The following is a 25,040-nucleotide window of genomic DNA, read 5'->3' as shown; positions in this document are numbered from 1 at the left end:
ATGCGCCACATAAGATCCGGGGCCCTTGAACAAAAAAAAAAAGACATGCCAAGTGAAATGGAGTGGGAAAGAGGGGCAGGAAGGCAGCTTAGCAGCTTGGCAACAGGCAACAAATTGTTTTGGCCTCCAACTAACAAATGAAATCCTAAATCACATAGCACTCCCGCTGCTCCAACTCCCTTGCGATGCCAAGGCTTCTGACTGCCATCTAGTTGGGCTCCAGGACATAGGTTTTCCTGGGTTCCCCAACTCCATGAAGTAGCTCTTCATGCGAAGGAATCATAAATATCGATCAAAACGTCAGCGTTTTATCTATTTCACAAATCGATCGTACATTGTGCGAAGTTCAGGGCCCCAAAGTCATAGACATTTGTAATATAATGTAAGTTAGTGGTATGTTTATGTGCTTAATGGTTTTTATGGTATCTTTTGAGATTAGTACTACATTTTTTAAGTAATATGATGAATGAATATAATCCCATTCTAGTCATCGCGTTTCCCAGGTTTCACATCCCTGGTCTTCCTGTTCCGCCTGGTCTTTCACCTTGTAACGCGGATCCGGGGGCATCTGCGGGGTCCAAAAAAGGGCTGGGGCTCGATCACTTTGTAAATTGTTGGACCTTGCATAATTTAAGCATAATTCTTATTTTATTCTCGGCCGTGTGTGGATGCTCCCAGGAATTTCATCTTTCGCTGGCATATGTCGATATGCCAGATATCCGTCGCATCGCTACCATCGGTCAGCTACCCGACAAAATGCTCGAAGGGATTTCCAAACCCCCTTCTTTGCCACATTGCCATGCCGCTGATTATTACGTTGCGCGGGGGAGGGGGGCTTGCTGGGGCTTTTAGATGTGGGGCGTATATATGGCTAATAATAACAATAATAATATGCGTTCGCTTATCAAAATTGACGTCAGATCTTATTGATATGCATCGGCCAGTGGAGTTTTTGGCCAGCGCACAAAGGAAAATCGTGTCAGGGAATCGCTTGGGCTTAATTGAAGCGTTATTATGCGACTGTCACATACACGCACGTATGCAAAGCGTTCCCCTCGAAAACGTTTGCAAGCTTCGCGATCCCCACATCGCCATTGTACACCCGTATACCATTGTATGTTATATTACACGTACGTGCATATACGTAGATCCCCAGATCTTCAGATCTGCAGGCCAGGTCCTGCTGCGCCTGCGCGAAACCTTCACCTTCGCTCGACTTGACAGATGCCTCAGAATTTTTAAGCACCGCAGGCCATCTCCGAACTTCTGCCACGGCAGCCGTCTTTTATTAATCAGCAGACTGTCCAGACGAGGGGATTTGAGCGAGGGGCACAGCGCGCTGCAGCGGTTGCGAATATTATTTATATCGAATTTAATAATAATTCTTGAGCCGCTGCCGCTGCGTAGGCTGCTGCTGCTGCTGACGCTGCTGCTCTTGGCCAGTTTGATCAGCTCAGAAATTTGCATTGATCGACGTTGCAGATATGGACAGGCCGAGGCCGAAGTCAAAGTCAGCGCAAGGTCCTTCACTGAGAGAAAAATGTAAGAGAAAGCAGTTCTTGTTCACCTTGCCAGCTCGACTGAATTAGTATTCAATATTTATTGCCATGTGGTTCTTGACAGATTTTTGTGTTGACAGCCAATTTGTAATAACCAGATCGGCTCGATATGAATAACACACTAAAAAATGATTTATTTAAAAAATAGTAAAAAATAAAAATGCTTTAATATATGTAACGTATGTATGTATAATAGAAGTTGTATATAAGCACAACAAAACCTGATTCAATAAACTGCATATGGTTCTCAAAACACCCAAATGTTGTACATGTATACAGCTTCTGAAAAATATATCTTTCACATAGTCAATTCTTTCAGTGTAACTACTCAGTGGAGACAATTCCATGATGTGTAGATGCTGCGGATACCGATCGGTCTCACCGCTTATGATGAACGATTTCGGGGGTGAGGTGGGGCCGTTTGGGGGGTATGGGGGCGGCATGAGCCGTTCAACTTTATTGACTTTCGCCCGGGCGAAAAGTATGCGCCGCCCTTATTAGCATGCCGCGAACGTTACCGGTCGTAAGGTGGAGGAAAGTGGGTTACCCAGCCAAACAACACTGCACCCCTCAGCCCCTGTGGCTTAATGTGCCGTTTTGTTAAATTGCAGCGTTAAGAATTGCGCACATAAAGCATTTTGTTGTCAAACTGATTTCTGATCATACATAATTTTTATCTTGATCCAAATAAGCGTTACACGATCAGAACGCTGCAGCTTGAGCTGCTGGAGCCCTAGGGCCAAAGAAACCAGTAACTTTGTATCGATACGATGCCATACCATACCATACCATACCATACTTCGCCATCGTTAATATATGCATGCGTGGTCAGAGGCGATATACATACTTTATTTTCGGCTGATTCGTAGCTGGGACTTTTAATGGGGAATTTGCCGGGAAGCATGTGAGTCGCGCTCGGCCACATTCAAAATGTACTAAAATTATGAGCATATTTCCAAAAAAAGACCGCTTTGCTCTTGGGCGTTTCAAATGCTATGCCTTATTTGTCGCTGCGGTAACGCCCCTCGCCCACAAAAAAAAACGATGAAAATGGCTAAGTGGCCAACACTTAAGTGCACCATAAAAATCGGAACGTATAAATCATCCCCAAAATCCACATAATAATCGGTTAAATGGATGTCCGAAACACGAGTCAGCGATAACTATCGAATCCGTTGTTTTGGATATGGCTTTAAATTGACACAAAAATCAAATCAACTTTTTATGGCCATAGTTATGAAGCTGGGTGTTTTATTGTCCATCGTTAACATTCGAGAATATCAATTTGGCTTTGATTATTGTATTCATTGATTATGCGATAACTATCAATAAAAGAGGAAATCCCCGTTGATCCACAGCTGTTTGACTCCAAATGCCAAACAATAAAGTGAATTGATCAATTCCTTATTACCAATGTATTACAACTATGGGTTTTATCATAACTTAAAAACAAACGAAAACGGGAATTTTGTACAACAAGACTGCCGCTCAAATTTCTCTCGAGCTGAAGAAAGAATTACGTAGCAATTATAACTTCATAGCTTGCGTTACATTTTAAAGATACATTTTTAGTTTCATAATTTCATCGATAAAATAAAAAGGAAACGAAAAACTTTTTTTGCATTGCATTTCTCTTTGGTTATTTCAAAACATCCAAACATTTACCCAACAATACATATTTTCTGAATTGAATCGCTTCCTTGACCCAGTTTAAATGGCAAAAAAAAATTAAGGAAAGACCCTGCCGAATCGTACATATTGCAGAAAATTATGCTCCATGTTTGCCTGCCCTGAACTTCCCTCCCACCTGAGTGGAGGGGCACATAAATTGGCTCCCAATATCCACAAAACGACAGTAAACGGTCATTTTTATCGAAATAATTGCATTTTTTTTTTGTTTGCTGACTGTTGATTCAGTTGGCTTTTTGGCTCTGACTTTGGCATTGGCAGCGAAAGTTTTGATTGCGTTCCGCCGGCGTTAGCAGGCCACGGATAATCCACTCTGTTTCATTACGAGCTCGGAGTGCAGAATGCCGCAGGGCCGGGCCAAACGAGCCTCTGATTGTGCATACGCACGAAATCAATAAATAAAAGAGCGTCCAGAAATTGCCCGGTGCTCGAAAGACCAGGGTCCAACTGCAAATGGAGGCCCACGCCGCCGCCGCCTCCGCCGCCGCCGCCGACCTGCCTCATGATGCAGCTTCTCCGACTTCGGTCTGATGCGCGCCCATAATTCATTTCATTATTGTTTTGACATTTTATTTATTGAATGCGAACAGGCACCCCTCCTCCACCCCCTACACCCAATGCAGGGTGTATTTCCCGGGATCCGCAAATGTTTTGTGCAAATTGTTAACGGGCTTGTTTCATTTTCAGGGGGCCCTGGTAAGTGAGTGAAATCAATGCCTTCGAAGCGTCGTGAGTGTGTGTGGTCTCCTCGCTGGCGGACAAACAAAAGACTTAGGCAACGAACTTGGCTAAGGGGCCCCTAAGAAAAGTGTTTTTCGAGCAAACAAACGAAATACTTATGGAAATGTTACAAGGCAACACAACAAGACGAAAATTTACATAAATTGCCCTCAAAACAATTTAGTTAGCAGAGCGAACCGGTTCGGGTCCAATGGCTCTTATGAGCAATTCTCTTAACCTTCATTCAATGGCTGAGGCCCCAATTAATGATCCGCAGTGAGAGTTTTCAATTAGACCTCCATTAAGATCGCATTCCAAATGGAGCACTCAACACTTCCCACGCGACACTGCCACGCCTACGCCTACGAAAGCCGCCCTTCTTCATCGATTGCCAAATGCCAAATGGCTGACAATTAATACACACCTCGCCGCACTTACCAATTTGATAAATTGATCTGGTACCACAACGCCACGCAGAAGTTATGGAAATTAGCTTGCCGCGGAGAGTTAATGGAGTCAAAACGCTTATAAAACTTATATGCCCTGCCGGCTGCGGCAGCTGCAATGGCCAGAATATGACAATATGGCTGGAAATTAATCTTGCATAGAGCCGGAGCTGGAAGTCCAAAGACTACATTTCCCGGGAGAGGGCGTAGGATTGTAGGAACGTCTAGGCAGGATGTGGTCTGCCATTGTCGCCCGGTTTCAGTCGGTCGTCTGAGACTCTCTGAATGTGAACTTGATTATGTTTTATGAGACTCGCTGCCGATGCTGTTGCTGTTGCATTGCGTTGCATGCAGCAGATGCTGCAAATCCGCCAACTAAGTTGCATCTGTACGCCATTAGATGTCGCCCATAAATTGTGGTATCATTTTTTATACGCTCCTTGGACCGGCCATCTAAATGACCCAAGAAAAGGGAGCCCCTATTCGGTTCCTTATGGCCAGTGGGCGTTTATCTGCTTGCCTCATTTTGATTTGATTATTCAGTTTTCCCCACTTATGGCTTAGCATTCACTAATTTTCACCCATTCGAAAATCAATATATTCACAAAATAGAGCTCCTAAGTTAGCATAATCCCATATCATTTCTCTGCATGTTTTAGCGTTTAGGTTTTAGAGGATATCTAAAAATGTCACATTGATTCTTATTTTTAAATTTATTACTCTGAATTGTGGTAAGGAATATTTTAAGTACTGTCGCTCATTAAATAAGTGGTATGATTACAAGACATATTCCTTAAAAATTAGTATGATATAACTATTATATGACATTAATTCCATTAATTCCTACTCCCACGCAGCCTTTGCCCCCAGCTAAGCACCCTGCCCCTACGCCCCTGTTTTTGGTATCATTGTTGATGACATTTATGTCTTAATATTTTTGCAGGCCCAAATGCAAATGCAGTGGCACTCAGCCAGTACCGTTAGCCAGCGCCATTAGCCAAGTTGAGAGGCTCAGCGGATCTACACACACACTTATGCCAACCATTAATTTCCATTTATGGATTAAGCAAGTGAGCGGACCCGACCAGCGGGAAGCTTTCCAGGGAGGTTTGCCAGTTGAATGGTGGCAGGGGGAACAGCCCGCACGCACAAAAGCCTTTAATAAATGCATCGCCATTACGGCCGGCACATGCTTAGGAGCAGCAAGGAGCAGCAACATCATCAGCGGTTGCAGTTGCAGTTGCAGTTGCTCAGTTGCTCAGTTCCTCAGTTGCTCAGTTGCTCCTTTGAGCCAAAGTCAAAGCCAGATGGCCCAGCTGGCGAACAACTCAATTGCCATCTTGGCTTCTCAGTTTTCCCGAGCTGCTTATCGCCAGTTGCCGTTGCCGTTGTGTGGCTGCAAATTCTGAAGTTGCAGTTGCTGGCGTTGCATATGCAGTTGCAGCTTTTCCATTTGCCCCAACTGAGCCACTCGCCCCAAATCTTTAAATGCCTCGCATGTGATTTTTCTTGGTCGCAGCGGAATGGAATGGAGTCTCTGGGATTAGCACGAGTGAGTAATGATTGTGGCCTGCGCCGGAGACGGAGATGAAGATGGAGGCCAGGAAGATGTGGATCGAGTGAGATGTGCACATATGGGCGAGTATGTGGCAGCGGGTATTATAGAAAGTTTTCTTGAGTTTAATTTTACAAATAATATATTTGTATTAAAAGTTCAAGAATGAACAAATATATATTGTAGTTGCAAATCAAATATAATAACAAAGCAATGCTTGAATTCCTGGAACTCAACCAATTGGTTACTCCATCATTTAAAGATGGACCTGATGCGCCTGATCTGGGATCGTGGATAGCTATGCAAACACTCTGGCCAGCGAATAGTCATAGTCACACAAAGCCTTGAAATGCCTGCCCCCGAGCCCCAAGTCCCGACCACGACCCCACCCCCACACACACACACACCCTTTGGACAACTGTAACGCCCCTTTGGGATGATGATTGCGCAGTGGGCGGGGAAGGACGTAGTCGCGTCTGAAGATGGGCTCGCGCTGCCGCTGTTGATATTAATGTAGCCCTGTCCGAGTGGCAAATGAATGCCATCAATCAACGCGGAGCGTGCGCATTCACAGTTTGCTTCGAGGACAAATACAAATACAAATAAGAGCCCAAGCGCAAATATACGAAAACAAACAGCAGTACAAGGAATATGAGTGCGCGCATGCGCACAACGCTATGGTTTTGAAGGAAAGGTCTGCTAACCAAACAAAACAAGGCAACCGGCACTGAGAGAAATTATGCAGCAGAATATATCACAGGTAACTTTTAATACGTTCCATTAAAGATTTACGTACGAAGAAGACCTATAACTACTTTAATGAACTTGCCTTGTAACTAAGTTTTGTTCTATGGATTTTATTTATATGACTAACTTACTTACTTGTCCTGATGACGAGCCCCACAGGGCCAAGGGCGCAACTTTGGCTTCTTTGCCCGCGCACTTGACAAATGTGAGAGTGCGAAAAGTGACCTGTTCCGGGCGCCATTAATTGTTTCGCAGGAGGAGCGGGACGGCGATTATCGAACGCCATGTTGTCAGTGCTGTCGCTCTCGCTTGCGCCCATTAGGTGACGTCTTAATTGCCAAGACGTCGGCGACTGCGCGGGGCGTTATAAATTAAATTTATGTTTTCTATGCAATTTATTACATGGAAAAATAACATTTATATAGAGCCTATTGCATATGGCAGCGATTGGAGGCTTGATCGTGCTGACAAGGCTGCGCCACGCCCCACTTCGGTTGCGCTTTTGATGATGAGGTTGGCCCGGCCAAGGCAGCCGGCTTCATTTTCCGATCTAGCCATGTGAGAGCGAGCAGCCCTCCGCCCCGTATTACCCCATACTCCCCCCGCATGATCGCCGCAATCTGGTCTGCCCACCCGAAGTCGATTCAACTGGAGATAAGCCATGGGTCGGGCGTCAGCTTTCCGCTTTTTGGCCGGCTTCCTGCAGCTGGGGCTCTGATTTAATTTGGGCTCCTTCTGGTCTGGCTGCGGCTTTTACCCAAGCGGGTCAGCTCGAAGGTTCAACAAATGTCCCAAATTTGTTTGGCTTCGTTGTTACCGCTTGCCATTCGTTAACTGATCTGCCGTTGTCAATATATTTTATGTTGTCTTCGATTATTTTCTTGGGGCTATGGCGAGCCAAGTACGTGGGTTTCTTGAGAAATGCTGCACTATCCGCAGTTGGGTGAATATTTCAAGGGTTCGCTAACTAATTATAAAGAATTTACCTAAAAAAATCGGTATATATCTATCAACTAATCAACTGTATGTATACAGTATCTTAAGAGATAAATCTTAAAAGGTATACTATATGTTTCCAAAGTAAGTAAGAAAACTAACAGACTCATTAGAGCATTCAAGCCTCGTTTGCAAAGCTAACAATTTTTGATTTAACCTTTTTTATTGCATTTATCGTCTTTTGTGCATCTTGCTACTCTCGTTTTTTCGTGCCCAACAACATGACAGTAAAAACAATAACCATGAAACTAAACCACAAATCCAATAAAAAATTGCAAGACTAAAAATCGAATCATAAAGCATTTTGACATTGTTACAAGCCAGCGGGAGGTATTTCACTTTTAACCTTTCGCTTGACTTTTCCGCCAGCCAGACAAAATGAAAATCAATAAATAAATAGCAAAAAAAAAAATAATAAAACAAGACATATAAAGGGGTAACTTTTGTATACCAAATAGTTGTTGGTATACTAAATAGCCTTTAATTTGCTGCCGCGATTCGACTGCAACTGCAACTGTGCGTGAGCCGTAGGCAGGCACTCGGCTGCTGGGTACAGTGCGCGACATCTGTGCAGTGCCAGTGCGGTGTGCACTTGCCGGTGATTTATAGGAACCATGCGTGGTTGTAGCATGTGAAAAATGAATACGAGATTTATAACATCAGCCTAATTGAATGTTTGATCCTGGGCATAAATAACCAAATTAATGAAAATGATTTTTAATAAATTTCTCAATTGCATGTTTACCCCTTGGTTTCCTATTTGTGGATTCGGATCTCGCCACGGTCCACCGCAGAACTACGACTAGACACGCTGCGAACTCGACGATATCCTGCTGGGAATGAGTAATGTTTCTCTATTAGCCGCTGCATCACTCCGACTAATGGAGGAGCACTGGGTGCACTGGATGCACTTGGTGCACTCGGTGCTTTAGTAGCACTGAGCACTACCGACCAGTGGACATACTGGCTGCCTTCGGTGTGTCATTCACCCGCTTAATTATGAAGAAATGCATCCCTTTTTGCGATAATTAATGGCGCCATTCGCTGGTCGGCAGCATTTTCGTTGGTTTTAGCTCAATTCACGGATAATTGGTGCTGCAACATTGTGTCCATGTCCAGAGATCGCCCGCTTGTCGTTCCCAGCTCCCATTTCCCCATGCGCTTTTGATTTCCCGCGAATCTGATCGCCCGATCGTTTGGCATTGGCATTGCGGCGCATATTTGGTGGCATGCCCCGGCTTGACAACTTCAATTAACGATTGCCGGAGTGCGTGTAATTAGCGCATTTCAGTCACCGAAATCCTCGTTCTCTTTGGACCCATTTACCGACGATGAAACGAAATACACGAATTTTGCAGTTTTGGCATACTTCTGTCAGATATACTTGTATATACTTGTACATCCCAAAACCCCGCCTCCTCGCCAGTCGCCACTCCATGTACGAGTCCAGCTTGTCCCTCAGCGAATTTGGTCAGTCGGGAGTATCGAGATATCAATCGATAATGAGGAAATGGAAGCCGTTTGTCATCGCCTTCACTCGCGAATGAGTTATGTATGCGGAGGTATGTCTTTGTTGCCCGATTGCCACCAACAGGAAAACAACAATAAATGTCACTGGCTAGGCAAAGCGTCTCTGCTTGGAATATCTAATGTCATAAGGGGGCAATGTTTCGTCTTCATCTTGAGGAGTAGTTCCTATTGGAGATACCGCTTAAAGATTACCAAGGGAATACTAGGCATGGGTTTTCTACACCCAAACACATTTAATATATACAGGTAAGGGATCATAACTAATCTTAACCACAACTTAAATTTCTTAAATTCAATCACACATATTCATAGATGTTTCTATAATTATATAAGAGGTATCTAGGTGGTCTAACGAGCACTAGAGCTATCCAATCAGGCATACCCACTTGTTGCTCATTCAAACCGCTGACAACTAATGAATTGTCGAGTTTTGAGTTTTGAAGCGAAAAATGCATAAATCAGCCAGCGGCCAAGGAAAACAATTCAAAATATGCGGCACCTGCCACAAGGCACTCATTCATTTCCCACCTGCGATAGCCGAAAACCGAAATAAATTGAAATGCATCCCTCGTTGGCCAGACATGACGACAATTTGTCTGCGATAATCCCGGGATGGAGGGACACTAATGACGCACCACACTCGAATTTATAGTTCCGGCGGTAGTTGGCTTGATATTGGGGATGGAAAAGCCCCAATGGCAGATGCGGAAAGTAAAAGTGTGCAGTTCCAATGGCTTGGTTTCTATAAGAGGTGGAAAGAACACCAGAGGAGCTGACAACAATGGCAGCGTTTTTTTTTTTTTTTTTTTTTTTTTGATTTGTTTTTTAGGGGGGCGGGAACGATCATGGCTGCTCGGCTTGGGGCAATCAAAAGCACATCACGATTGCGAGGATGAAATTGAAGCCGCCTCTGTGTGTAAGCTCCCGGCCACGCCTCCTACGCCCCTTGGAAAGTTACACGCAAAAAAAATCATGATACACAGTTAATAATATAAGCTTTTAGTCGTGACACATGCGTCTTATAATGATTTTCGATAATTTTTAAATGCATGTAGATATAATTTGTGTTTGTTTGATTGATATGTTGATTTGTACTTATGTGTTTATATTATATTATTAATTACTAATTACTTTGTTACTGTGTAGACAGCATTGTCTTTATCTCGTCCGGCTCTTCACTCGGATAAACTGTTGCCAAATCTCGAACTTGGTCAGCGGGTAGCGTTTACACGCCGCTCGCGACAGCATCATGCGAATTTAATTGAATAAGAGTTTTGTAAGAGTTTTGTAATTGCTCCGGCAGATTAAGAAAACGAATGCAGATAGCAGCCAGCCAGCCAGCCAGTCATCCAGTCAGCTCGTAGTATTCCCCACTGATACGAGCCCGCGCTTCGATGGTTTCATGTCTGGCCAGGAGCCATAATTGAGATGCTTTTGAGGCGATAATAAATTATGAAGGCACAAAATGAAACGAAACACAAAGCGAGGTGAAACGAAAGCAAAATAAAGCGCCTAAAAGCCGGGCCAAGAAAGTAAAATGTCGGATGGCCAGAGGAGAGGTGAGTGGACCCTATCGTTCGTGTGGGCAGGGAGAAGTCAGGGCAAAGACGATTAGGCCAGGGATTAGGCCAAGTCTGCAGGCAATAAATTATACATTGTAGTTTTCGATTCGGGCCAAAAGCTAACGGTACCGAGCCCGCCAAACGGTTAGACCAAAAAAAAAAAAACAAAAAAAAATTAAAAGGGAAATCGAAAGTGCATCGAACCCGCTTAAGGATTAGTCTGGAGCAGAACCAGGCAGGTTGTCGGAGGCGTAGCTCCTTAAAGATCGGTAAAGTATAGCCTTTTAATTGAATGCTTAAGCTGGAATGCCGAACTTATCGCTAAACAGAGCCATATGCATACGGACAATGGGAACCATTAATCAGGGAATCAGCCTTGAATGTAAATTAGCTCGACTGATTTATTTCCTTCGAATGAGATGCGAAGAACTTAAGAATGACTTTTGACAAAACTTAAATTTACATATTTTTAACTTGTAATCAAAACTTTTTGCAAATCAGTTAGGCAAAACTCAAAATATATTCTATTTTTATCACACTTAAGGTGATGTATGATACAATCTCTAATTTTAAGACAGGCTGACTTACTTATTGTATTTTATTAATGGAAAAATATCTATTTAAAAATTTAAAAATGTATATGAACATATTTTGATCAGCTTGAATTGTTAAATAAAAGTTTGTGGAATGTTAAATTTCAATCAATTTACATAATTTCCCAGCCAACATCTCTTTGATGGCGGGCTTCGTAACGAAATTTCGTTTTCCGTCGATTTCGCAATTGAAATCGTTTTGCTTGGCCAAAAGTAATTGAGAACTGTCATGCAATCTGATATGATTGCAAATGCGAAGTGCACATAAATTCGTTGGGACTGTCCTCGGATTCGGTTTCGTTTTCAGCTGGATTGGATTGGATTGGACCCCGGTTCGGGTACTCGGCATTTGAGTGTTTCAGTCTGGTTTGGCATTTAGTAGACAATTAGCGGCATTGCGTGTCCAGCGCTCCAAGGGGGATGTTGGCTGGAGCAGCTCCTAAAAACCTGAGACTCGTGAGTATGCCACGTCCTAATGGTCACCCGCTGCAGGGCAGCAGCAGTTAGGGCCCAGCCGGCCAAACGGTTCATGCCCAGCTTGGGCTATATGGCCATGGCTCCATGATCCACCCCACTTCCTGGTTGCAACGGGTACGCCAAAAGCCAGGATCCCAGCTAATGCAGTGCTGCTTAACTGGCTTATTTGCAGCAGATGGGAAAAGATATTATGCAAATTTTATAGTCGTAGACCATTTGCATAAGATATAAAATAAGTCATTTGGATATGTGGTACTTGAGTAGAGTTTTTAAATATTTGCTGTAATATTTTTTTTTATACGTCGATGTACACTCTTTATTAATATATATAAACAATAACAAGCACTTAACATTTTTATGTACCCAAATGACAATAACCAACCAAGTAAAAATAAATAACTTCCAAATGTTAATACAAGTTTTTTTTCTTTTCATAGTACTACACATTTTTTGTAGCCTTTTTTGATTAGTTAAACATAAACATATTATACTGGGGCCATTTTAATGCTTGTGGTTTTATTACTATCTATTGCCATGCTATTTTTAGCGTTTTAAATATACGAGTTGGTTTTGGACACCAATAAATTGGCACCACTAATAAAAGCACGAGCATAGACCGCGCCGTGACTCATAAAACCGCGCTCGTTGGCCCGGGGGGTGTGGCGGTACGGAGGAGGGGCGGGGGGGTAGCGGTAAAGGGGAGCACAACAAAAGAGAACATCGATTTGTGGCAGCGCCTGCGCAAAGCGTGAAATTTATGCGACCCACACGCAGCGCCACTCACGACCGCTGCAAACGTTCACCAATCGGGAGACTGAAGACTGAAGACTATACCACCACACTGAAGACGCGACGCTGAAAACTGAAGATCGACGAGCGAAGACTGCAGACGAAGATGAAGATGGCGAAGAAGACCAAGACGAAGCTGTTGAGGAGCAGCCGGCGAATTTCATTTCTTGCAATAAATCCATGACTGATTTATGTACTGCACAATCGTTACAAATCACAAACGTTTACGTTTACTGAATGAACGTCCGTCTGCAGCTTTGCCAGCTTGCTTGTGTGGAGTACACTGGGAAAAATTATAATTTTTGTAAATTAAAAAAATAATATAATATGTTTATAAAAATCTAAGGTTTTATGTAAAGAAGACTGCTTAAGCATGTAACATAAATATATTTTCATATTTGATGTAAATGGAGTGATAATACTAGTTTAAATTTATTTATGCTTATGACATCATAAACTCTTACTACTTTTGAGTGCACCTGTGACGCAGTGCATCTGCCTCAAAAAAAGTGGGGAGGTGGGTAAAAAGTAACAGTGGCTCCACTCACGTGCTGGCCTTCAGCTTCAATCAGCCCAACATCACTCGCCATGAAGTTCGAATTGCATTTGAATTAATTAAAAACTCTCGACGCAGACACGAATTGGCTCAACGAGAATTTGTCAACTGAACAAGGCTCAGACTTTATAAATAAAAAATACATATAAATCTAGACACATGTGTGTGTTTATACACGGGGGTGTCTGGCCCTACACATGTACCACTTTATCGATCCGAGAACAATTGAAAGTTCAGCAAAAACCAACAGCGCACCCCACAAGTGACGTGAACAAAATCGATCAGCAACTCTGCAGCAGCAGCAAGTATAGTAAATAAAAAAAAAATGAAAAGAACAAAAGCTCCGCGATGAGGAGCAGGGTGCAATGGCAACCATGGAATGGCAATGGATAGCAAGATTTGCATAGTCGACACTCAAAGAGCCAAGGATGCGCTCAAAAATCGCTGATAGTGATGCCAACTATTTGATGACAGCGATCGAAAATCATTGCTATAAGAAGAGAGTCTTCGATTAAATTAATATAAACTTGGTTATTTTTGATGTGTATATTGCCTAGCAGAGTTTCCTCTAATGGTTCAGAACTGGTATTTCCATATTCAAATATAATATGTTTAAATATCCTATTGAAACGAACCTTAACTGACGTTTATGATTGTTTAAAATCTATCATATTATAAGACCCAACTCAAAGAGACTTAGAACTTTTCTTCAAAATTTGGCCAACTCCATAACCAAATTGACAGCACTGAACGCCACGGTGTTTTCGAAGTTGTTATTGTTGTTCTACCTCCGTTGGCCACTTAAGTTGACGTCGCGATGCGCTGCTTGATTCCTTACATCCTCGCTGGTTGCCCAGAGGCGCATGCCTGTGCGCTGAAGGGGAGGGGGGAGGCGGTAGCTGTTTCTTGTAGAGGGGTGGGGAGGGGAAACGGCAGCGGGCTGAAACAAAAGTATGACTAAATGCATGCAAGTTATTTAAATGAGACATTTTCAGGGGCCACGGCCCAGGCGACGGCATGCGAACAGATCCGTTTCTGACCACCGCTTTTTGGCTGTCGCTTGATGCTCTAACAGAGGGTATCCCCAATTCGAGCAGAGCTTATAGAAACTTATTGCACCTTATAAGTATACTTTTGCCTATAAAGATTTATACAAAACTAAAGTATTGTAACACAGCGCACACAAAAAGAAGATACGTTTATTCAATTGAGTTGTATAATACCCGATTAAGATATCATTAAATCCCTTGTATTAAAATGTAAACTGAGATTATTTATTTAAATTAGAGTATTTCCCCAGCGACTTGCATCGACCATATCCTTTCTGCACTCTACGCATTATCTCGCAGCTGGGCCAAGAGCAATGCGAACTATTTATGTACATTTTGCTGTGGCGGCTGTCACCTTTGGGTGGCTGCATCCACGATCACAGTCGCAGTCACAGCCAGAGTCACGGGGCACTGAAATGGCCGTGCTAATTGTGTCGCTAGTGTGTCAGATTTATGTGGCCCGATCAATCGGTAATATATGCCTCGGCGATCGGAACACCCAGATGGCTAGCTATGGAGTTGGGGGGTCGGGTATCAAATTATAATTCAATTTACGAAACGACAAGCGACCACCGTGATGGCCCCCTAAACACATTCCTAGCCAGTTGTCGGACGACGAGATTGGCTCATAAATTGTCCAAATTAATTCATAGTGGCACCAATGGCGACACCTACTCGTTGTCACCGTTACACCTCGACCATCTCCATCTCTTTAGTGCCGTAGCTCCCCGAATCGCCAAGAATACGTTGAGGCCACAGATCCCCAGCTCCTCGGCGACTTTGTCAACCGGAATGGGAACGGGCAATCGGCATGGGAGAATGTTTACTTGGTTCGTTAGTCATAAATTTATTGGCTTTATTGAAACATCAATTTGGACACCATGTCGGACGACACCCGACCAGTTCAAAGTTACCCGATCCAATTGTGTTCCCCGGGAGGAGATATGGCGATGGTAATGGAGCCGGAATTGTGAAGATGATGCGTTGTGGACTGCGGAAACGGGGGGGAAGGGGATCGTCAAGGTGGTCCATTGGTGGCGACCAACAGCAGTGCCTCCTCATTTTCGGTTTTGTTTTTATTCCCCAGCGCCTAGAACTGGTTTGCTCTTCTGTTCGGATCGCCGGCTTTTGCGGATTCCGATTCGGAACCTCGATTCCAGCCAATCGCTCGCGCCTGCGCTGTTAATTTCCAACAATTTTACAGCTAGTTATGCAAATGCCCGGCTGTTTCTTTTTCGTTTGGAAAGTCGCTAGCTCGAGGCGGGCATTATGCCGATTCGGCTGGATGATCTCATGGACGCGGTCCGAAGAGGCGGGTCAATGGGAACGCTCAGAGTTGCCAAAGTACGATTTATGCTGCTCGATATCTAAATAAAGCCTGGCCGATCTCGGGAATTCTGAGCTATTAACGACCTGTCAAAGAAATATTAATACGAATGAACTGGGGTGTAATCGACTAAAAAAAAAGTGTAAAGGTGTGCTAACTAAAAGTATTTCAACAAATTTCATCCTTTCATTTTTGTATTTTATGAATAACATTTGAATTTATGTTTTTGAAATATTGCATTAGTTGTAAAATTTGTTGCTATGATAAGCAAAAGAAAGCAAGATTTATAATTTTGTACACTATGTAACTTACAAATTTTGTATATAGACACTTATCTTGCATTATCCTTACTAATTATTTTAATTTATAAGCCTTTATAATCATTTATTATACTTTAATTTTACAAAGGGTTTGCGTCTTGGCTAAGAGCTATTGAAACCTCAAAGGAAAGTCAACTTTATGTAAAAATGTAAGTGTAGGGCTTCCGTGTAAATAAAAATGTAGATAATACAAAACCGTTAAAAGGATATTATGAAATCTTTTGATGATAGTCATATTAATGCATTTTTGAACTGTAAGCTCGCTGAGCTAATCATATTTTTAAACATATCATAAAATCAATGTAATAATATAATAATATAATATGAAGACGAGCTTAAGCTGAAATAATGAACTGCTATTATAAAGCCATAAAAAAATTGTTTGGCACAGGCAAAAATGAAACAACACACAAATATGTAGCAAAGCAATAAACTCCATCAATCCTGCGTGCAAGAGATTACAGTTCATAAAAGTTTACATCGTGATAACAGAGTCCCGTGTGCGCAGTCCTGCGGGGGGGGCGTGGGGTGAGCTGGTGTATTTGTGGGTGGGTCCTGTTCCCACAGGACCCTCGCTATAAACAGTCGAAACTCAACAGGTTTAAGCTCAGTTGGCTGTGGGCGCTCCTCGCATTCAATCGCGAAAACCGAAAGGAAAATACGGCAAATACGGAGAAAACTCCCACGTACGGAAAACTCACATTGCGGGAAATAACGACACATTCCTTCTACTTGTCGCTAATAGATAATTGAATTTTTTCATTGTTGTGTGTGAACTTAATGCGCGGCGTTGTGCAATAAAAATTAAAGAAACATTTTATGTGCGCGCTGGGCGATTTATTGGGAATCTGCCGGATATAGCACATAAAGCCCCTCAATACGTTACAGATGTGAAATATAATAGCATTTCATTCACATATCTTTTGAGTTTTTTTTTTTTTTTCATTTTAATTATTTCCGAGTGTGTAGGCAATTAAAACTTTAATCAATAAATGTGCTCATGATAAGTGTGTAAAGTCAACCAACCATTGGACATTGCGACAACAGAAACAACAAGGGACAAAGGATGTGTGTCCACATAGATACAAAAACTCAGGCCATCGCGCAAATTGTTTACTTTGGCGCTACACTGGACGAAAACCCTTGTTCCGCCCGGGGAGCAGCAATCAAATGTGCTTTCAATTAAACTCAAAGCCCCAACCCCTTTGCTAAACTCCCACCCTTAACGCTTCGGTCCGCAACGCTTGGTTGCTTGGCTGCTCATCCATCAAATTTGTCGTCCACCGTCCCGTCCTGACGTCCTGACGTCTCGACGTCCTGACATTCGTTTGGCGGCCAGCGAATGGGCGGCAACGGGGCGGGGGCGTGGCCCGGCCACCCATATGTGCTTATATGCCATTCTTTGCAATTATTCTACGAGCCCTCCTCATTACGGCCCCATTGAAACTCAACAAGTGTCGCCGGAGTGAAACTATCAGATACAAATTGAACACGCAACAATTATGTACAGTCCCAGTGACATTTGCTCTTCGAGTGCACTGGCAAAAAAAAAGCCTACCCATATCTTCTTCTAGTTCAGTTACTTAAGTGACGAAGTATACAAATATTTAAATTATTATAGTTTTTTGTTCTTGGTTTAAAATACTTTTGTACACAGTTTAAGTTGTCACTGAATTTGTAAATAGTCATAATTTAAAATATGATCAAGAATGGAGTTTCTGCAACATAGAAAATGACCTTATGTGCAACATTTTCTCCCAGTGCAGCAATCGGGTTTATGAGGCACTGGCACTACACATCCTCGCCTGAACAATCAGCAATATGCTAAATGGAAAAGCGCACAAGTCCGGCGAGAACCCTGACCCTAGCCCTTGCCCAGCGGGCGGCAGCAGGATGCCGACCCCCAGCGTTAAGATCGACATTAGCACTTGCCAATCGAACCGTCCGATGGAATCGCGAACGGCTCCCGACGACGTGAATCCATCGGGGGAGGGTGGCCTGCTCCTGGTGCCCACACATCACAATCTGCAGCTCGATAAAATTTCCGTGCGCTCGATTAGTTCCGAGGATATATCGAATGGGGGCAGTGGAAGATGTTGCAATGCCGCCGCCCGTAATCCGGCTATAAAAACGGGTCGACGACTGCAGCTGATGCAGGTGAGTTTATCCGTCGGCCCTGGGCGCCACTACAGGTGCCTAGGGAACAACTTATCCGGAGCAGCATAAATTAGCGCCAGCGTATGCATCTTAATTAGGACGACTGGTCAGAGTCACGTGCCTGGGAAACCACAGAGTGCGTCTAATGAATGTCGCGATTAGCGGGCCACGATAAAGACTAATCACGCCTCCTTTGCCGCCTTTACCACCGCCCTTACCCACTGTGCTGTTCCATTGGCATTGCCTCTACCGCTCGGTATCAGTTTCAGATAAAGCCGAGATTGGTCCGGACTCTTTCTCCGCTGAGCACATATTGATGCCAAATGAAAATATATGGCACAGTGGGCCAAGAGCGCTAGAACAATTATTTCAAACTCCTTGTAGGAAAGTCAATTTCTAAGGTTTCGCAAGAAGTTGGTAATCTACAGAATTAAAAAGGATTTTTGTTCAGCGCAAAAATCTTCATTTAATATTTTTGCTAATTAATTTAAAGCATTTGCTATTCAAAGAAACTAGTTAACTTAAGTTATGCTTATTTACAGGGTATTTTAAAAATAATTTATATTGTCTACTTTAAACCGACTTTCAAAGTTGCCTTTTGTTTGATACAATTATTTAAGACTACCAAATCTCGAACTTTCAAGCCCACTGTAAGCGAAAATTTACTCATTGACATGCGAATCCATTTCCAGATGATAATACTACCATTTATACCAATACTGGCATTGATTGTGCAAACATCGGTGACACTGCAAGAGATCCTGGAATACCGTTCCGCTGTGGCCGACATCGAGACACAGGTGAGCAGGTGGTTGGGTCAGGTTGGTTGGATTCCGAGTGGCCGAGTGACTGCGTCGATGAAAAGAAGCAAACAAAGGGAAAGACGGACCCGGAAATTGTGTCTTTGAGGCGTAATTATAATTTATTACAACGATTCAATCAAACGCCAAGTATGTAGATGATAGGGGGGAACCCATGTCCAGCTTGTTCAATGTTCACTTGACCATCGAGCGAAACCTTGAAATGGTTTGTTTGCTCAGGTAAGTGCCATGGAAGTCCTTGTGAAGGGTTCCGGAGCACGAGCTCGTGGCCAGGCACTCAACTAAGTCCCTCCGCCCCACTCTGCCCCATCGCCCACTTCATCTATCCATAATGCAAATGCGAAGAAATATGAAAGAGAAAACGGAAAGTATTGAACGTACTTACATATATGACCCAAAGGGGATGAGGCGGTGGAGACCAAAGTGAATTGATAAGGACGTAATGCCAGCTATGCAGCGACAGTCGCCAATGCAGGATGGGAGTGCGGAAAATGGGAAGGAAAATGAGAAGGAGAATGAGAAGGAGAATGAGAAGTGGAATGTGGGTGGTCTATGGAGGTGGTCCTTGAATGGGGTCACGTACTTAGAATGCAAAACACACAATAAACAAATCAAAAAAAAAAAAAAACAGATAAGGAAAATACTCTGATTCTAAATTTAAGCCACTTACCCAAGATAAAACTACTTAAAATTCACTATCTTTACCAGCTTAATTCATTATTTTATGATAAGGTAACTTAAGGTATTTCTCAGATATTTTTTTTTCGTCCACTGACCATTACACACTAATTTAAATTTGATTATATTCAAATACTCCGACATATTTCAAAAGTTGCTCAAGTTTATTTAAAACGTAGTTTTTAGTTATGACAATTTATAATTATTGAAAAACGAACAATTATGGCCCCCTGAATTTACTTAAACGGGTATCTTCGCCTCGAAGAAAGCTGTGGTATTGAGACAAAGCTGGGTCTTGAAGATTTCCAGTGGAGCCTGGCAGATGTGGGGTGCCCATTGGGTGCAGGGCTTTACCGTTAGGCGGTGCACACTCAATATGGCTTCTTCGGGAGTCATGGTGACGTTGGCCATCAGTGTAAGACAATCACCGGCGGTGGTAGTGGGTTGACCAGCACTCCAGGGAAGGTAGACAGCCTTCTGCCCAGTACTCTGCCAGTAGTAATCGGAAGTTCCGCCCAGCTTGTTTCCGGATGTCCAGAACTCCGGCTGGTATGGTGCAATGATCGGCAGCCATTCGTTGATGACATTGAATTCCGTTGGATTGCTAATGCTCAGAAGTCCGGCGTTAAGGGATCGACAATGGCGATCCGACTCGTAGAAGTTCTTCCAACTGCCATCCACCAGGAGACACTTATCCGCCACCTGGGTAAAGTTGGTGGGACAAAGGGTAATGGTTTCCTCGCTGGCCACCAGATAAACTTGGCCAAAAGCCAGGCTGACCAGTGCGATGCAAACTAACTTGGTCGATAACATAGTGGGTAACTGACCCACGGCTGGCCACTCGAACTCTTTTATATGGCTAACCAGCTGGGGCAGCGATAAGTCAGATTTTTGATAAGGACTCGTAAAGTATTCGCGTGGCTGAAGTTATCATTTTCTTATCAATCGAACTAAGGTGTCTTAGCAGTAAAAAGTAAAAATCGCTTGACTACAGGGGATACTTATATTGTTTTGGAGAATTCCCCTTGTTCAAAATAAAGGGATTCCACCTATAGCTGACAAATGATTATAAAATCTGTCAAATCGTTTCTGACTCATTTGTTTGTCTGTTTTTCTTAAATTCATTTAAAGTTTTAGAATAAACTAATTTGTTTACCAATACATTTGCAAAAAACCCAATAACTTAACAATGTTTTTTTGTAAACAAACAAACGAAAGATCACTTTAATCTCTTTTTCAAATATTTTTTAAACAATGTAATCACATAAAAACCTAACTAAAAAGTAAAGTTTCAACATTACCTTAAATACATTGATTTAATTTAAACTTTATTTCATTTTATGCAACTTAAAAACGCGAGTTATAAACTTATTTCGTGCTAGTGTGCTTAAAATGTCAATAAACGCTTAATTTGCAAATTTTGAAATTTTTTTTCATTATAGTTGTTTTTAGTCATATAAAAACGATTGAAAACAAACAACTATTGCCATTAGGAGGAACCCCTTCAATTGACCTAAGCGGGTACCTTGGCCTCGAAGAAAGCAGTGGTGTTAAGACAAAGCTGCGTCTTGAAGATTTGCAGTGGGGCCTGGCAGACGTGTGGTGCCCATTTGGTGCAGCCCCTCACGGACAAGCGGTGCTCGCTCATTGTGGTCCCTTCGGCAGTCATGGTGACATTGGCCAACAGTGTGAGGCAATCACCGGTGATGGGAGTGGGTTGACCAGCCTGCCAGGGAAGGTAGAATGCCTTCTTCCCAGTGCTCTGCCAGTAGTAATCTTCACTTCCGCCCAGCTTATTTCCGGATGTCCACAGCTCTGGGCTTTGGGGTACAACAGTTGTCAGCCATTCGTTGATGGCAGTGAACTCCATTTTATTGCTAAAGCTCAGAAGTCCGGCGTTAAGGGATTGACAGTGACGATCCGAAGAAGTTCTTCCAACTATTATCAAAAAGGAGGCATTTGCCCGCCACCTGGGTGAAGTTGGTTGGACAAACGGCAACGGTTTCCTCGCTGGCCACCAGGTAAAGTTGACCCAAGGCCAAACTGGCCAGTGCGAAACAAACTAACTTGGTCGACAACATCTTGAGTAACTGATCAACAGCTGGCCCATGGATCTCTTTTATATGGCCAACCAGCTTGGGGGGCAGCGATAAGTCAGCTATTTGATAAGGATTCTTAGAACATGCGTGGTTAAAGTTATCATTTCCTTATCAATTCAACTGAGATGTCGTAAATGGCATGACTAGAAGGGTATAGTACGAGGAATCCCCTAGAAAAGAAGTATATAAGCCAGCTTGTATGTATTTCAATAAGGATAGTTAACAATACGAACAAGCAGAGTAAAAGATTTTACTAGAATCGTCCGCGAAATAAGCACACTTTTCCAGGGTCTAAGTCAAATCTAATTTTGATTTCAGGTAACCATCGCCACTGACTTGGGAAAAGTAGTAACTCGTCTGCAATTGGAACGCTCCGAAGTAGCCTTCTACATCTTCACCAACGGCAGCAAACAGCGGTAGGTCTTCTTACAATTCCCGAATTAATAATCCTTACTCTTTAAAAACAGAGCCAACCTCACTTTGAGATTTGCGAATACGGATCACGCCCTAAACAACATGACCACTTGGAGTGAAATCAGTGTTCCCACAGCACCAGACGAGGATGAAGATGATCGGGAAATGATGCTGAATCGGTACGAGTTCCAGAGCCGACTAAACGAATTTAGAGATCGTGTGCGTTTGGAACCGGAGGAGAGCTCCATCACCGAGGTGATGAACTGGTACACATCCATTAATCGTGGATTGCTCCATCATCTGAGTGAACAGATTAAGGAAACAGATAATAGCGGCGTATGGCGGTGAGTATAGTTGATATATAAATTCTTCAATAAAACAACTTTCAATACTTGCCTGTAAGTTCTTACATATTTGTTATCAAATTTGAAATCTGGCAGATACCTAGTTGGGTTCAAGAACCTTCTCAAGAGCATTGAATGCCAGAATATTGCCACATCCTTTGGTATTAGATACTATGGACGAGGATCCTTGACAGCTGAGAACTTCGTATCCTATGTACGTTACGAATTCATGGCCCGTGAGATGATCAACTCCACATTAAACTACGCACCCATGCTTAAGAACATGTACACCAACATCACCAGCACCAAGAAGTTTCATCGCGCCAAACAAATGTGTGTAGGCTGGTGTAATTTACTCAAATCGATTCCTGTATGAAGTTCTTTCACAGGGGCACCACTCTGCTAAAGAATAATCCGAATGTGTCAAATGAACGCAGTGCCATTGAGTACTATGAGCTGATGAACAACTATACTGATGATCTGAGAATTCTTCAAAAGGCCCTGCGACGTCTGATTAAGTATGGCAATTGTAAACTATATTATATTCTTAAATACCTTCCTATTTTTAAGGGAATACGTGGACAAGACACTGGTAGAGGCTGACCGAAAAGAGGCAATCGGTATTGCGATTCTGGTGGTGGTGCTAATAGTATCACCGGTCATCATCGTACTGGTTAAGAATGCCGCTGCCACTATACAGGTTTCTACCTTACCCCTGCCAACTGACCATCTCGTACTCATCCCACTTCATCCCATAGCTTTATGCACTTAATCTATCCCAGAAGGCCAAGGAGCTGAAGCGCGAGAAGCGAAAAAGCGACTCGCTGCTCTTCCAAATGCTACCACCAAGTGTGGCCATGCAATTGAAACAGACCCAGCAGGTGAGTCCAGCTGTGGGTGAGAATTAACCAGGTCTAATTGACTTCCTGACAGGTGCCCGCCGAGCTCTACGAGGCAGTCACCATTTACTTTAGCGACATCGTGGGTTTCACCGAAATAGCTGCGGATTGCACTCCACTGGAGGTAAAGTACCACTATCACTTTATTCATCATATCATTTTGCTAATCAACTTTGGTTTAAGCATATCTTGTAACTAACATTCAACTTTAGTTGTATTTAGGTATAATTTGTATTCCTTTGACATTTATCTCTAATGAGAGATACATCTCACACTTTCAGGTGGTGACCTTCTTGAATTCAATTTACCGGGTGTTCGACGAGCGTATCGAGTGCTACGATGTCTATAAGGTTGAGACGATTGGGGACTCATATATGGTGGCATCGGGTCTGCCGGTGAAGAACGGTAATTTATGCAAATTCAGCTGTCAGTCATTCAGTCATTTAAACCCCGCCCGCCGGCAACATCCCACTGCTTGACTGCCCCAAAAAGATTTGCGCTAATTTAAATTTCATTTGTGGCCATGCGCGTAATTTATGCCATGGAACTTTCCGACCCGCTGCCTCTGCAGGGAACAAGCACATCAGCGAGATAGCAACAATGGCCCTTGATTTGCTGGACGCCTCGTCGGTGTTCCGGATTCCCCGGGCAGGAGACGAATTTGTTCAAATACGATGCGGTGTGCACACGGGTCCGGTTGTCGCCGGTATCGTTGGCACCAAAATGCCGCGCTACTGCCTCTTCGGCGACACGGTGAACACGGCCTCGCGGATGGAGAGCACCGGCGAGGCGCAGAAGATACATATCACCGAGGAGATGCACGACTCGCTGCAACAGGTGGGCGGATTCCGTACCGAACACCGCGGCCTCATCGATGTCAAGGTATTTGCAATCGATCAAAATCATTCTTACGAACCTTGAGGATTCTACTTAAGATGTTTACACTGCGTATGAGTAATGTTTGTAAATTACCGTTAGCCCTTAGTATAATTCAGTTCCTTTTAACTCCCATTAGTTCGCTATAGCTTTTTGTGTACCGTGTTTTTTCCATACTTTTAAAACAACTTTTTTTGTTGGGTGAACCTGCAAACTGTTTCATTTTCAGGGTAAGGGTCTAATGAGCACCTACTGGCTGACCTGCAAGGACGGACCGGTTAGGGCTCGCGAGGAGATCTCGTGGCGGGCGGACATACAGCCCGTGTTTCTTGACCACCTGAAGCTGCATCCGCCAACCGACTACAAGCTGCCAAAGCGGAAATGAGATGCAACCAACTGCAAGTTTTCCGGCTAGGCCAAATAATGCTTATCCTGGCCATAAATTCGAGGTGCTTTTCTTTTGGATGTGCATGCATTAGTGTCCCGCTCTCTCAATCTCTCTATTTAAATATCTAAGTATCTTTCCTTTCTATCAAAAAGTTGAAGTTACACGGTGCACCAAGTGTAGATAAAATATACAACATAAAATTCGTCTTAATTTTAAATTCGCTTCAAAATATAATAATTAAATCACTTCCTTGAAAAAAAGTGGAAGTGCAACTGATGCATCGTGTACAACAACTTTAAACGCTTCAATGGCCAATCGTCTTTTTACATGTAATACACAGTGCAAATCACAAGCATGCGGCCAAAATACAGACTTATGTTAATAAAAAATATGCGAGAAATACATTGTTACCATTCGTTTTCCAACCACAGTGATGGGACATATATAAA

General features: G+C 43.1%; 4 protein-coding genes across 4 annotated transcripts; 1 reads left to right on the top strand and 3 right to left on the bottom strand.

Moving 5' to 3' along the window:
* Window positions 1–395: 395 nt before the first annotated feature.
* On the bottom strand, window positions 396–1,619 carry CG30114 (uncharacterized protein). Its single transcript, NM_166275.2, has one exon. The coding sequence runs from the start codon at window positions 1,465–1,467 to the stop codon at window positions 1,120–1,122; it is 348 nt and encodes a 115-aa protein (NP_725765.1). The 5' UTR covers window positions 1,468–1,619; the 3' UTR covers window positions 396–1,119.
* A 14,903-nt stretch (window positions 1,620–16,522) lies between these two features.
* On the top strand, window positions 16,523–24,992 carry CG33958 (uncharacterized protein). The gene is made up of 13 exons (NM_001038869.3): window positions 16,523–16,601; window positions 17,677–18,072; window positions 18,765–18,872; window positions 21,989–22,086; window positions 22,138–22,428; window positions 22,525–22,761; window positions 22,818–22,946; window positions 22,999–23,128; window positions 23,187–23,309; window positions 23,362–23,451; window positions 23,609–23,732; window positions 23,899–24,209; window positions 24,433–24,992. Exons 2-13 carry the CDS (start codon window positions 17,737–17,739, stop codon window positions 24,586–24,588), a joined length of 2,133 nt encoding a protein of 710 aa, NP_001033958.1. The 5' UTR covers window positions 16,523–16,601; window positions 17,677–17,736; the 3' UTR covers window positions 24,589–24,992.
* Window positions 19,720–20,396, bottom strand: CG14500 (uncharacterized protein). Its single transcript, NM_137465.2, has one exon. The coding sequence runs from the start codon at window positions 20,382–20,384 to the stop codon at window positions 19,812–19,814; it is 573 nt and encodes a 190-aa protein (NP_611309.1). The 5' UTR covers window positions 20,385–20,396; the 3' UTR covers window positions 19,720–19,811.
* On the bottom strand, window positions 20,801–21,667 carry CG14499 (uncharacterized protein). The gene is given in 1 exon segment (NM_001274143.2): window positions 20,801–21,667. A coding segment is annotated over 1 exon segment (568 nt). The 5' UTR covers window positions 21,653–21,667; the 3' UTR covers window positions 20,801–21,084.
* Window positions 24,993–25,040: the final 48 nt, after the last annotated feature.

This window comes from Drosophila melanogaster, chromosome 2R (assembly GCF_000001215.4).
Source record: "Drosophila melanogaster chromosome 2R".
NCBI classification, from domain to species: Eukaryota; Metazoa; Arthropoda; class Insecta; order Diptera; family Drosophilidae; genus Drosophila; species Drosophila melanogaster.
This window is presented reverse-complemented; position numbering and strand designations above follow the sequence as displayed.